The 14,076-nt window shown below is 43.5% G+C and overlaps 1 protein-coding gene across 1 annotated transcript in view; it reads left to right on the top strand.

Moving 5' to 3' along the window:
- LOC126293535 (neuropeptide F-like) overlaps positions 1–14,076 on the top strand; it is a 579,895-nt gene that overhangs the window by 366,086 nt on the left and 199,733 nt on the right. The window contains exon 2 of the mRNA XM_049986803.1: positions 7,077–7,270. Within this exon, the coding sequence (XP_049842760.1) occupies positions 7,077–7,270 (194 nt within the window). The remainder of the gene's footprint in view (positions 1–7,076; positions 7,271–14,076) is intronic.

Genomic DNA, 14,076 nt, shown 5'->3' with positions numbered 1-14,076 from the left:
TGTACCCTTACTATTCTTTGTGCCACACATTTATAATTTCCATATTCGTTTTAGAATTTCTCCATTAGTTATTTGATCAAACCACCTACCCCTCAATCTTTCTACTGTAGGATCAGGTGTCAAAAGTTCGTGTGCAATTTTGTCTAAACTGCTTACTGTTAATGTACGACTTCCGTCCGAGGCTACACTACAGACAGATAACTTCAGAAAACACATACTAACACTGAAATTTGCAACACATTTTTTTCCTCGGCCACTTTCGATTGAAAAAGTGTGTGTGTGTGTGGGGGGGGGGGGGGGGGGGAGGCTTGTATGTTACTGCCAGGATATACCGTATCAAAGCGAAAAGTCTGGCAGATCTTCGTGAGAGGATTGAAGATAAAACTGGCGCATTAATGCCACAGATGCTAAGGAATACCTGAAGAGACTATCGATTATGCACCTTCTACGCCAATCGTGGGGCTCATGTTGAAATGTGTGACAAAAAAAAAGTAAAACTTAAAAACATTGTGTATTCATTGTTGTTTGAACCTTCTGTAGGTACTGAAAGCATGTTGTATTAAAGATATTTCAGTTTGGGGCGTTTCGTTTCGCATACCTGTGTACACTTCTGGAAAAAATATGAAACACCCTCAAAGACTGTGTTTAGTGCCACCAGAATATGATATACCGGGTGATCAAAAAGTCAGTATAAATTTGAAAACTGAATAAATGGCGGAATAATGTAGATAGAGAGGTACAAATTGATACACATGGGGTTTTATTAGAACCAAAACAATACAAAAGTTCAAAAAATGCCCGACAGGTGGCGCTTCATCTGATCAGGATAGCAATAATTAGCATAACAAAGTAAGACAAGGGAAAGATGATGATCTTAACAGGAATATGTCCACCATCATTCCTCAACAATAGCTGTAGTCGAGGAATAATATTGTGAACAGCACTGTAAACCATGTCCGGAGTTATGGCGAGGCGTTGGCGTGGGATGTTGTCTTTCAGCATCCCTAGAGATGTCGGTCGATCTCGATACACTTGCGACTTCAGGTAACCCCAAAGCCAATAATAGCACGGATTGAGGTCTGGGAGCTGGGAGGCCAAGCATGACGAAAGTGACCGCTGAGCACACGATCATCACCAAACAATGCACGCAAGAGATCTTTCACGCGTCTAGCAACATGGGGTGGAGCGCTATCCTACAGGTGTTTAACAGCCAGGCTGCAGATAATGCGATTCTGTAACATATCGGCGTACCTCTCACCCGTCAGTTACGAAACCGAAATCACCCATTTCCTCGAAGAAAAAAAAGCCCTATAATGGTAGATGTGGTAAATCCAACCCATACAGTGACTTTCTCGTCGTGCAATGGAGTTTCAACGACAGTTCTAGGATTTTCGGTAGCCCAAATTCTGCAGTTGTGGGCGTTGACACACCCTCGGAGCGTGAAATGAGCATCGTCGGTCCACAACACGTTACTCAACCAATCGTCATCTTCCGCCATCTTTTGAAACGCCCACACCGCAAACGCCCTCCGCTTCAGTAAATTTCCAGGTAACAGTTCATAATGTCGATGGATTTTGAACGGATAGCATTGGAGGGTACGCCTAAGTGCCAACCAAAGAGTAGTGTAAGGAATGCCGGTGCGACGTGCGACTGCACTTCCCCGTGCATAGACAAACCCGCTACGGTCTCCATGTATTATCACGTAATAGGGGAGAGAGAGTGGCAGATATGATACACGAGTTGGGATGGAAGTCATTACAGCAAAGACGTTTTTCGTCGCGGCGAGACCTTTTTACGAAATTTCAGTCACCAACTTTCTCTTCCGAGTGCGAAAATATTTTGTTGAGCCCAACCTACATAGGTAGGAATGATCATCAATATAAAATAAGAGAAATCAGAGCTCGAACAGAAAGGTTTAGGTGTTCGTTTTTCCCGCGCGCTGTTCGGGAGTGGAATAGTAGAGAGATAGTATGATGATTGTGGTTCGATGAACCTTCTGCCAAGCACTTAAATGTGAATTGCAGAGTAGTCATGTAGACGTAGATGTAGATGTCTTCCTGAACTGTCTCAGCAGCATTACGCCTTGTGCTCGGTCGGTCACTACGGGGTCTATCGTCTAAACAACCCGTGGCTTCGAACTTCGAATCATTCTCGCCACAGCTGCATTTGTCAACGGACCTTTGCCCGTTCGAATCCCCTTCCTATGGCAATAGGATCGTAACGCTGAACTAGCACATTCCCCATTCTGATAATACAGCTTCACTAAAAGCGCCTTTTCAGATAACGTCAACATGCTGCAACTGCTGGCGCATCTGATTCTCTCTCTCATTACAGCTCCTTTTATACACGATTGTCATGCGCAGTCACTGACCTTTTGCCGTTCAGCGCCATCTGTCGGACATTTTGTGAACTATGTTTCTTTTTCTGTTCTAATAAAACACCATGTCATTCCAAGCATGTGTGCCAATTTTTACGTCTCTATCTACATTATTCTGTGGTTTATTAAGTTTTCAAATTTATACTGACTTTTTGATCACGTGGTATATATATTGAGTGGTGGCAGTGTCCATGATTCATTTGTGACAGTGATCAGTCATCAGATGGCATCTAGGAGGTCTGTCTGCATGCCCTCTGCTGTAGGCGCCTGTGCTGAGTTTGGAGGTGAAGAGCGTTTGAAGCACTCATTCTAGGGAACAACCATGCCCCACTGGTTGATATGTACTCATGTTCTGCAGCCATTTTAATGGCGCCGCATTTTGGGCCCTTCTGGTAGCTGGTTGGGCATGGCAATGATATGCTGCATATGTTGGCCACAGCATTGTTCTGTGGAATATTCAACCAGAATCTGAGTGTCCACATAGCACAGACACTGATGGGTATGCAGTGTAAGCAGCAGTGGCCGGCTGATCATCATCCAGGGACGAAAAAATGGTTCAAATGGCTCTGAGCACTATGGGACTTAACATCTGAGGTCATCAGTCCCCTAGAACGTAGAACTACTTAAACCTAACTAACCTAAGGACATCACACACATCCATGCCCGAGGCAGGATTAGAACCTGCAACCGTAGCGGTCGTGCAGTTGCAGACTGAAGCGCCTAGAACCGCTTGGCCACACCGACCGGCCATCCAGGGACGAGATCCAGGCACGTGTTGCGCCTGCTGTTTGTCCATGGACAATTGAGAACCATCTGCTTACAGCAGGGTTAAGGTAACATTTGCCTCTGGCGAGGCTACCATTGACAGCACGACACTCCCAACGGAAGGCTACTGTGGTGTCTGAAAAAGTTGACTGGAGAGTTGAATCACACTCCTGGTGAGCTGTGTAGTCCAGAGTGCATTCGCCAACGATAGACTGGCCCCACCACAGGGTCTAGGTGTGAGAAGAGGCCACCATTAATAACTCGCATTCATATCTGGCGTTTTTACAGAATAAGACAATCAGTGCACGCTACATTACACGAGCTGCTTTCCCTGTGCTACTGCCGTACTTTGACAACAAGGTGGTGGGGTTCTTTTTCTCAGGACAATGCACGTGCACATACCACAGCTGACGATGGAACGTGGTCTTTGTGGAGTACAACTACTGTTCTGGCCAGTGAAACCGCGAAATCATTGACGGCAAGTGTTCATCAGAGACAAGGATAATTCAGGAGAGCCCCAGGGAAGTGTGACAGGACCGCTGGGGTTCTCTATATACATAAATGATTTGATGAACAGGGTGGGCAGCAGTCTGCGATTGTTTGCTGATGATGCCATGGTGTATGGTAAAGTGTGACTGTATGAAGACATAACATATCCTAAAGTTTCCAGTTGGTGTGATGAATGGCCGCTAGCCCTAAATGTGGGGAAATGTAAGTTAATGCGGATGAGTAGGAAAATCAAACCTGTAGTGTTTGGATACAGTATTACAGTGGCATGCTTGACACAGTGAAGTCGTTTACGGTCATGTTCGGAACGTTGCAAAGCGATGTGAAATGGAGCGAGCGTGTGAGAATTGAGGTAGGGAACGCGGATGGTCAACTTCGGTTTATTGGGAGAGTTTTGGGAAAGAGTGGTTCACCTGTAAAGGAGACGAGTGGTGTGAGCTATTCTACTCGAGTATTCGGAATCTGTACCATGTCGGATTGAACGTATTGAAGGGCGACACTGACGAAATTCAGGGGGAGGGCTGCTACTAGATTTCTTACGGATAGGTTCGAACAAGCCGTGTTACAGAGATGCTTCAGGAAATAAAACGAGAATCACTGGAGAGAAGGCGACGTTCATTTTGGGGAACACTATTGAGAAAACGTAGAGAACTGACATTAATTAAAACTTCCGGGCTGAATTGCCGTGTTCCATACATAAAACTACCTCTCCTTCCTGACGTTTCGGTGCCTACTGCGGGCAACATCTTCTGAGGTGAGTCGGCTACTGGCTGTTAGGCGCTGGATATTCCGCTTATATAGAGCGCTTAGATGCCGCCACCACTCATCACGTGCTTTCGACTTTAAAACCATCTCTGGTTAGTGCCATCTCTCTCGATTATAGGTAATCGATAGTCACTTCGTTGGTACAAAGTCGAACGCCATATCTTGTCTAGTTTTAATCCTTCTTCTTTTCTATTCAAATTATTTTCGTACTTGTAGATCTCTGTAGCTTCTCTATACATGCGGGTATAATCATGTGATGTCCTAGCTATCATTTCGCCTCACTAAATTTCATTTCGTGATCACCGTCTTTGAAAACGTGTTCCGCTACAGCTGATTTGTCAATTTGTCCCAATCTATAGTTCCTTTTGTGTTCCGTTAGGCGGGTATTAACACTCCTTTTAGTTCTTCCAATATAAACCATGCCACAGCTACACGGACATTTATACACACCTGGGGTAGCTAAGGGGTGTCATGCTTCACCGATCTCAAACTTTCACTAATTTTCTTGGTAGGTCGAAAGATTGTCTCCACTTGAAACTTGGCCTAAACTTGTGGCTGTCGTGAATTTTCGGACACTTTTCTTCTAGGGTGGAGTGCTCGAAATAGATCGATGGCACTAGCCAGAGATGGTTTTAAAGTCGAAAGCACGTAATGAGTGGTGGCGCCATCTAAGCGCTCTGTATAAGCGGGACCTCCAGCGCCCAGCAGCCAGTCGCCGACTCACCTCAGAAGATGTTGCCCGCAGTAGGAAACGAAACGTCACGGACGAGAAGGAGTTTTATATATGGACCACGGCAGTTCAGCCCGGAAGTTTTAATTAATGAAGACGCCGGCCGAGAAAGCTTACATATTACGATTAGAGAACTGACATTTCAAGCTGGTTGCCAAACAATTCTACTGCCGAAACCATAAATTGCGCTTAAGGGCACAAAGATATGATACGAGAAATTCGGGCTCATATGGAGACATAACGACAGTCATTTTTCCCTCCATTTATTTTTGAATGGAACAGGAAGGGAAAACACTAGTACTGATACAGAGTACCCTAAGGCACGCACGTATGGTTGCTGGTCTCTACGTAGACGTAGATGTAGATCTTCTACCAAATGACACGAAAACAGGAAACCATTGCCAAGTTTCAACAAAAGGTGCATTATGCTCTTGACGATCTATCACAGAATATCATTTAGCACCTTTACTATCGTTTGCAAGTGAGAATACGGCAGCGGGGTAGGAGGGAACATCGTGTATTTAAGTGTTCTGGTATCTGTTACTATGATGCATGTATTCCATCTGGCCTGCATTTGTTGTCGTATGCTCTTACGGTGATGAACTCTGTCACTTTACTTGTCAATAAAATGACCTTCTCTTTGAAACTATTGTATTTTATTTTTTTCTGATAGCATATATGAGAAACAAGCAATGATAGAATTATAAGCTTATTTTAGATAAGGATATAAGCTGAAATATTGAATTAAAATTTGTGCCACACCCAGAATTAGAACCCAATTCCCATAATGACTGACAGATGTGCTAACCAATACACCAGCGTAGTAATGCCTTTCCTAAAACAAAAGCCTCTATCCACATCTTCAGCCCATTTTTCCCTTCTTAAATCGCCAGTACTGCTGAAGATCTCCGATATTGAAATAGAGCACCAGTTTTATACGTTACAGGGAAACCCTGCCTGTACGTCAGGAATAGGTGCTCCATTGATCTGATAAAAGGAGTCTCAACTTTGTTTCACATTACTTCAGCTTCCATGCTCATCGAAGATAAAGTTGAGGCTCATATGTCCCTGTTCTTGTTGTGGTCTTCAGTCCTGAGACTGATTTGATACAGCTCTCCATGCTATGCAAGCTTCTTCATCTCCCAGTACTTACTGCAACCTACATCCTTCTGAATCTCTTTAGTGTATTCATCTCCACGATTTTTACCCTCCACACTGTCCTCCAATGCTAAATTTGTTACCCCTTGATGCCTCAGAATATGTCCTACCAACCGGTTTCTTCTTCTTGTCAAGTTGTGCCACAAACTCCTCTTCTCCCCAATTCTATTCAATACCTCCTCATTAGTTATGTGATCGACCCATCTAAACTTCAGCAGTCTTCTGTAGCATCACACTTCTATTCTCTTCTTGTCCAAACTATTAATCGTCCAAGTTTCACTCCCATACATGGCTACACTCCACACAAATACTTTCAGAAACGATTTCCTGACACTTAAACCTATACTCGATGTTAACAAATTTCTCTTCTTCAGAAATGCTTTCCTTGCCATTGCCAGTCTACATTTTATATCTCCTCTACTTCGAACATCATCAGTTATTTTGCTCCCCAAATAGCAAAGCTCCTTTACTACTTTAAGTGTCTCATTTCCTAATCTAATTCCCTCAGCATCACCCGACTTAATTCGACCTCATTCCATAATCCTCGTTTTGCTCTTGTTGGTGCTCATCTTATATTCTCCTTTCAAGACACTGCTTCCAAGTCCTTTACTCAGTACAAGCTTGTTGACAGACTGAGTTAGTGTACCTGCTGTTCTGTCATGCCCACTGTTTTCCAGTCTACTTGAAGGATGAGGATAGCTTCTGGAGCCCGTTGTGCTCACTGAGCTGGACTGAGGCTAACCACACCTTCCCCCTTTGGCCGTGCTGCTGCAGATGTCGCAGTCCCGCCCTCTGGCGCTCCTGGTGCTGTCCGCCGCCGTGGTCGCCCTGCTGCTGGTGGTGGCCGCCCCCGCTCCCGCAGAGGCGCAGCAGGCCGCCGCCGACGGCAACAAGCTGGAGGGACTGGCCGACGCCCTCAAGTACCTGCAGGAGCTGGACCGCTACTACTCTCAGGTCGCCCGCCCCAGGTCAGTCACACACACTGTGCGCTGCACTCGGCACTGTGCATCGGCCTACCCTCGAGTACGGTCCTTCACTGCAGGCAGGGGCTCTCCTCTTAAGAGGCATGAAATCTGATTCAATCACAAGCTCAGTGCATTAAAAAAGCATTTTGATGTAAATATATTGCATTAGAAACTCATTACATTAGCAGCAAAAAGCATTAGAAACCTGTTAGACATCTGGTACATAGCATTACAAATACTACTGATGGTTTCTATTAGAAACTCATTACATTACTGACACATTGTATTAGAAACCTGTCACACTTGGCATTAGAAACAACCTCCATTAGAAACCAAAAGGATTAGGACCCAAATGCATTAGAAGGAACCATCATTAGAAACAAAGTGTATTAGAAACAAAGTGCATTAGAAATCTGTTGAAATAGAAACTACTGCTGAACAAAGCATTCTAATACAAAATAATAAATTCTATTACCATGCAAACTATTGTGTTAAAAATTTGTGGTATTACAAATACATTAACACTGGACTCGCATTCGGCAGGACGACGGTTAATCCTGATTTAGGTTTTCCGTGGTTTCCCTAAATCACTCCAAGCAAATGCCGGGATGGTTCCTCTGAAAGGGCACGGCCGACTTCCTTCCCCTTCCTTCCCTAATCCGATGAGACCGATGACCACACTGTCTGGTCTCCTTCCCCAAACCAACCAACAAATACATTACATAAAATAAGCGCATTGGCACTGAAAGCTGATTTATTACAACGCCATAAATAGTTGTCAAGACACAAAGGAATTTGTGGCATCACCTGCCAGTGCACATTGATTTAAATCAATGGGGAAAGTCGAAAATTTCTGCTGGACCAGAATTCGAACATAGGCAGACAAGTTGACCACTATGCCGTGCAGACACAGTGGCCATTGCAACTGCATCGACTACCCTAGCATGCCTCCTATGAGACCCATATTCTCAATGTATCCACACACTACTGATGCAGAGCCCCTTACCCACTATCCTCCTCACTCAGGGCATCTCGGCAATCGCCGTAAGTGTTTGAATTTGGTGTGGCTCTGCTCTGAAGTCATCAATGGTCCTCCCCACCTTAATTATATACTGCGTGATCAAAAAGTCAGTATAAATTTGAAAACTGAATAAATGGCGCAATAATGTAGATAGAGAGGTACATATTGACACACATGCTTGGAATGACATGGGGTTTTATTAGAACCAAAAAAAAATACAAACGTAGAAAAAATGTCTCACAGATGGCACTTCATCTGATCAGAATAGCAATAATTAGCATAACAAAGTAAGACAAAGCAAAGATGATGTTCTTTACAGGAAATGCTCAATATGCCCACCATCATTCCTCAACAATAGGTGTAGACGAGGAATAATGTTGTGAACAGCACTGTAAACCATGTCCGGAGTTATGGTGAGGCATTGGCGTCGGATGTTGTCTTTTGGCATCGCTAGAGATGTTGGTCGACCACGGTATACTTGCGACTTCAGGTAACCCCAAATCCCAATAATCGCATGGACTGAGGTCTGGGGACCTGGGAGGCCAAGCATGACCAAAGAGTTGGCTGAGCACACGATCATCACCAAACGACGCACGCAAGAGATCTTTCACGCGTCTAGCCATACTTTTTTTTTGTTCTAATAAAACCCCATGTCATTCCAAGCATGTATGTCAATTTTTACCTCTCTATCTACATTATTCCATGGTTTATTAAGTTTTCAAATTTATACTGGCTTTTTGATCACCCGGTACATCGTGTCTGTTCGTTCAGAGACGTTTTGAGTAATGAGGATTCTAGGCAAGTGTCGCTACATTAGTAGTGTGTGGATAAGTTGTGAATTTGCGTCTGACGGTTGGCGTTCTAGGATAGTTCATGCAGTTGTGATGACCACTATGTATGGATTGGATGGTGTTGTGGTCAGTGCAACTTCCTACCAAAGCAGGAGGCTCTGCTCCGAATCCCAATCTGGCACAAATTTTCTGCTTTCGCCATTGATTTAAACCAATGCCCACTGGCAGCTAATATCATTAATTCCTTTGTGTCTTGATTCATAGTGGCTGCGGGAACAAAATGGCGTCTGTTCAAAAAATACACACACCATACACATAAATGAATAAATGACACACAAACTGGCACCTAGCAAACATATTTCTATGAAAAACTATTGTTATGGCAATGAATAAAGGGGAAAGCTATTCCTATACAAACACATTCTCAGTTGACTTTGTGGTAACAGTCCTTACTATATAAAACATATATTACACAATCAAGTATTTGGATAGACCTTTAGTCATCCACCTTAAAGAAGTGAGACATCTCACGCATACCATTAGAAATCCATTTCAGTAGTGGTACACAGCACTATGAAGCATGGGGATTAAACGAAGAGTATGAGAATGATATTTTAAAAAACTATTACTGTACATTAGTATTCATGTAAAATATATCGTCATGGGAGCTAATGGCATATAAGTTTGTAATACAATACACCCATATCATTTATTTACAACAGAAGATTATTGTACTAGAAATGTATTACATAAAATCTGGGTCATAAGAAACTCATTGCCATCTCTCACAGTTGTACACTGTATCACATTGTAAAATGACCCTGCAAAGTTGTGTGTTGCTCATTACTTGCAACAGTTAGTGAAACATTCATACATTTTAAAACATGTGTTATACCATTCATAAATATCGTGAAACAGCCATTAAGGAAAATAATTAAAATGGAAATCTATTGCCAGGGATAGTTGTTAAAACAGAGATACATTCTGACTTTTATTTTTCTGAGTCAAGAATCCTCATTGTACATGACAGATATTAGGTGGGCAGATAGCTCAACACACCTGTTGTTCTCCATGTCAATAAAGCTGGACATCTAACCAAGACTCTGCCGACCATTCCTTGGTCATAATATCATTGTTAAATATTCAGTGAAGAATTTCAACAGATTTGTAATGCACTGATCGTATATTCTCCTCTGATTTTGGTTGACACTTGTTTCTGACATTTAGTGCGAAATTTTTTTGCCTTGTAGCTGACACATAAGACCACCCCAAGCGTGTTCTTTGGGTTCTTAGGGTTTCAGTGGTGATAGTGGAATAAAATCACCGAATTTGTTTTTCGTTTACTATATAGTGCTGCTTACTGTACAGAAACAATAGTTATCACAATAATACAGGAACACAGCCTATTTCGACTTGTTGTCACGTTTAGAACACCATGCGACTATCTACTTTTTTCATAAATATCAGAATTTGTTTTGACATCATCTGCAATTAATGATTCTGGTACTAAAAACAAGTAAAAATTCAGTATCTATTTATGAGCTGGACATATGAAAGCAAAATACATTTACCATAACTTTTTTTATAGCTGACATATTGTCAAGTTGAAGTATGTCACCTTATAAATGTTCATATAGTTACTTGTTATGTATGATCGCCTGTTTAGTACAGCAATCACATTACTTGTTTCAGTATGTTATTGCCATCTTCAGACGTGATAAAAATCCGTAAACATATTTGTCAGGCTGTATGAACTCTAGTTACATCCGTAATGAACATCATTAAAATGGCATAAAATATTTTATCATCATATTCGATATCATTTTTTTGATGTTTCGTTTGTGTAGAACTAGAGTTTATGGCTATGACAACAGCATTTGTGGATTTATATCTTGTCTGAAGACGGCATAGTAACGATAAGCTGGTAATGAGTGTGTTTGTAGTAATTAAATCATGTTGACGTAGTAAATTATTATATTTTGAATACTTGTAACGAAAAATAGATGAGGCACAAGAGATATTGGCTACAGGCTACCTAGCTGTGTCTGACCATAGAAACTCACAATAGAGTGAGATCCTCTAAAGCCTTCTGGAAGGACCGTACGTTGGTGGCTCTGCTGGTAAGCAAGAGAAGTGAAGGCAAAATATATTTTTTGTCTCGTCGATAGTTGATTGATGTTCAAAATACAGGTACAAAACTCCACTGTCAAAATGTGAAGGACGAGCAACCCATCCATGAAGCCTTCATATTGCAGGTAAGTGATCATCACTTATCAACATCACCTTCAACAGCGACCTCTGCAAGTCGTCAGCGACGGAACAGGTAAAGTTGAGGTCTCGCTTGCAGATGGGTATTGAAAGATGTGACACACCTTTTGTAGCCGCTGAGTGGATCATCACATGATGATGTATGCCAAAGGATGTCTCCATCAACTGTACAGAGGCCGTATAGATGCAAAAGGATCAATCTCTTATGCGGGTCCTAAACAAAATTTTGTGATAAATAAGTTGCAGAAATAACATGTTAAACGGCTTTCCGCTCTGAAATGTAGTGAAATGATCTCATGGCAGTATTCGGGAGGAGACACCATATGGGTTTGTTCCGCCCCTGGCCTTGTAACTTTTTACTTGACGCTGGTTCGGCGACTTGCTCGTAGATGGATATGAGATAAATGATGGCAACACAAACACCTAGTCTACGAGTGAAATAAATTTTCGCTCCAGCCTGGAATCGAGCCCGGGACCCTGGAATCTAGATGTAGCAGCCTAACCACTAGAACACGATCTGACGACAACTTGTGCCCTAAAAGCCTACAACGGATTTTTATTTAAGTTTATTCCATTTTACTACAAATTTTTGATTTTATAAAATGTTGTGTCGAAGAAAGCAAAAAGGACTGAACTCGTCAGTATATACGAGGATGGTCTGATAAGTCTGGTACAAAAGGAAGAAAATATGTTTCCTAAACAACTCACCTTACTTCTCTACATCACGTTGAGGGATTTTCACTGGCGTCAACGGTCCTCCAGCTTTTTCACCCCATTGAAAAACAGGTTCTGTCAAACTCTGAAAAACACTCGTTAACTGTAATTATCACTTCCTCAGTTGATAAAATTTTCTTGCCAGCAAACCAAAGTTTCAGGACAGGGAACAGGAAGAAGTCACTTGGGGCTACTTCTGCTGAGTAGGATGGATGAGGAACCAATTGGAAAGACATTTCATGCATTTTGCCATTATCAGCGCTTGTCTGTGGGACGGTGTATTATCCTAGTGAAATAACAATGTTTTTGTGACAAGCCTGGTCTTTTTTCACCCATCGAAAGTTTCAAACGATCCAAGAATGAATCATAATAAGGCCCACTCATGTTTCCGCCTTTTCCCAAATGATGTGTGATCACCATTTCTTGGGAATCTGGAAAAACACTGGCCGTCGCCTTACCAGCTGACATAATAGCCTTTGCCTTCTTCGGCGCACTTCACCAGCCTTCGTTCATTGTTTTAATGGCCGATTTGACACTGGTGCGTAACGATAGTCAGGTTTCATCAACAGTCACAAATCGGTGCTAATAGTCTCGTGGATTTCGAATAAACAACGCCACACATTATGTTGAAATATTAAACTGGACACGCTTGTGGTCGACCGTGACCAATCTCGGCACGCGCCCCGCAGATTGTTTCTTCAACGCCGATTCTCCGTGCAGGTTGTTATGCACTCGCTCAGTTGAAATGCCTATAGTCTCAGCAGTCCCACGAAGTTTTATTCGCCGGTCTTGCGTTACCATATCATGGATTTTTTCAGTGGTGGTGGCATCAACTGGGAGGCCGGAGCGCGGTTCTAATTCGGTGCTTCTCCGTTTGTTTTTAAATTCGTTATCCAAAAGTGTATGGTCTTCAGCGATGGCGTATGGTCCGCGTAAACTTCATCCAGCTCTGGTTTGACCTCTGCTGAAGTCCAGCCCTTCAAGTGAAAAATTTGAAAACAGTACTGAACCTCGTTTTCACCTTTTTGAGTCGCAGTCGACAAACTGGCCAATTCAGACACTGTCGCAAAGAACTATACACTTCTTCATCTCCCAGTACTTGCTGCAACCTACATCCTTCTGAATCCCTTTAGTGTATTCATCTCCACGCTGCCCTCAATACAAAACTGGTGATCCTCGATGTCTCAGAACATGTCCTACCAACCGATCCCTTCTTCTAGTCAAGTTGTGACACAAGCTCCTCTTCTCCCCAATTCTATTCAATACCTCCTCATTAGTTATGTGATCTACCCATTTAATCTTCAGCATTCTTCTGTAGCACCACATTTCGAAAGCTTCTATTCTCTTCTTGTCCAAACTACACTCCTGGAAATGGAAAAAAGAACACATTGACACCGGTGTGTCAGACCCACCATACTTGCTCCGGACACTGCGAGAGGGCTGTACAAGCAATGATCACACGCACGGCACAGCGGACACACCAGGAACCGCGGTGTTGGCCGTCGAATGGCGCTAGCTGCGCAGCATTTGTGCACCGCCGCCGTCAGTGTCAGCCAGTTTGCCGTGGCATACGGAGCTCCATCGCAGTCTTTAACACTGCTAGCATGCCGCGACAGCGTGGACGTGAACCGTATGTGCAGTTGACGGACTTTGAGCGAGGGCGTATAGTGGGCATGCGGGAGGCCGGGTGGACGTACCGCCGAATTGCTCAACACGTGGGGCATGAGGTCTCCACAGTACATCGATGTTGTCGCCAGTGGTCGGCGGAAGGTGCACGTGCCCGTCGACCTGGGACCGGACCGTAGCGATGCACGGATGCACTCCAAGACCGTAGGATCCTACGCAGTGCCGTAGGGGACCGCACCGCCACTTCCCAGCAAATTAGGGACACTGTTGCTCCTGGGGTATCGGCGAGGACCATTCGCAACCGTCTCCATGAAGCTGGGCTACGGTCCCGCACACCGTTAGGCCGTCTTCCGCTCACGCCCCAACATCGTGCAGCCCGCCTCCAGTGG

This window comes from Schistocerca gregaria, chromosome 10 (genome assembly GCF_023897955.1).
Source record: "Schistocerca gregaria isolate iqSchGreg1 chromosome 10, iqSchGreg1.2, whole genome shotgun sequence".
NCBI classification, from domain to species: domain Eukaryota; kingdom Metazoa; phylum Arthropoda; class Insecta; order Orthoptera; family Acrididae; genus Schistocerca; species Schistocerca gregaria.
This window is presented reverse-complemented; position numbering and strand designations above follow the sequence as displayed.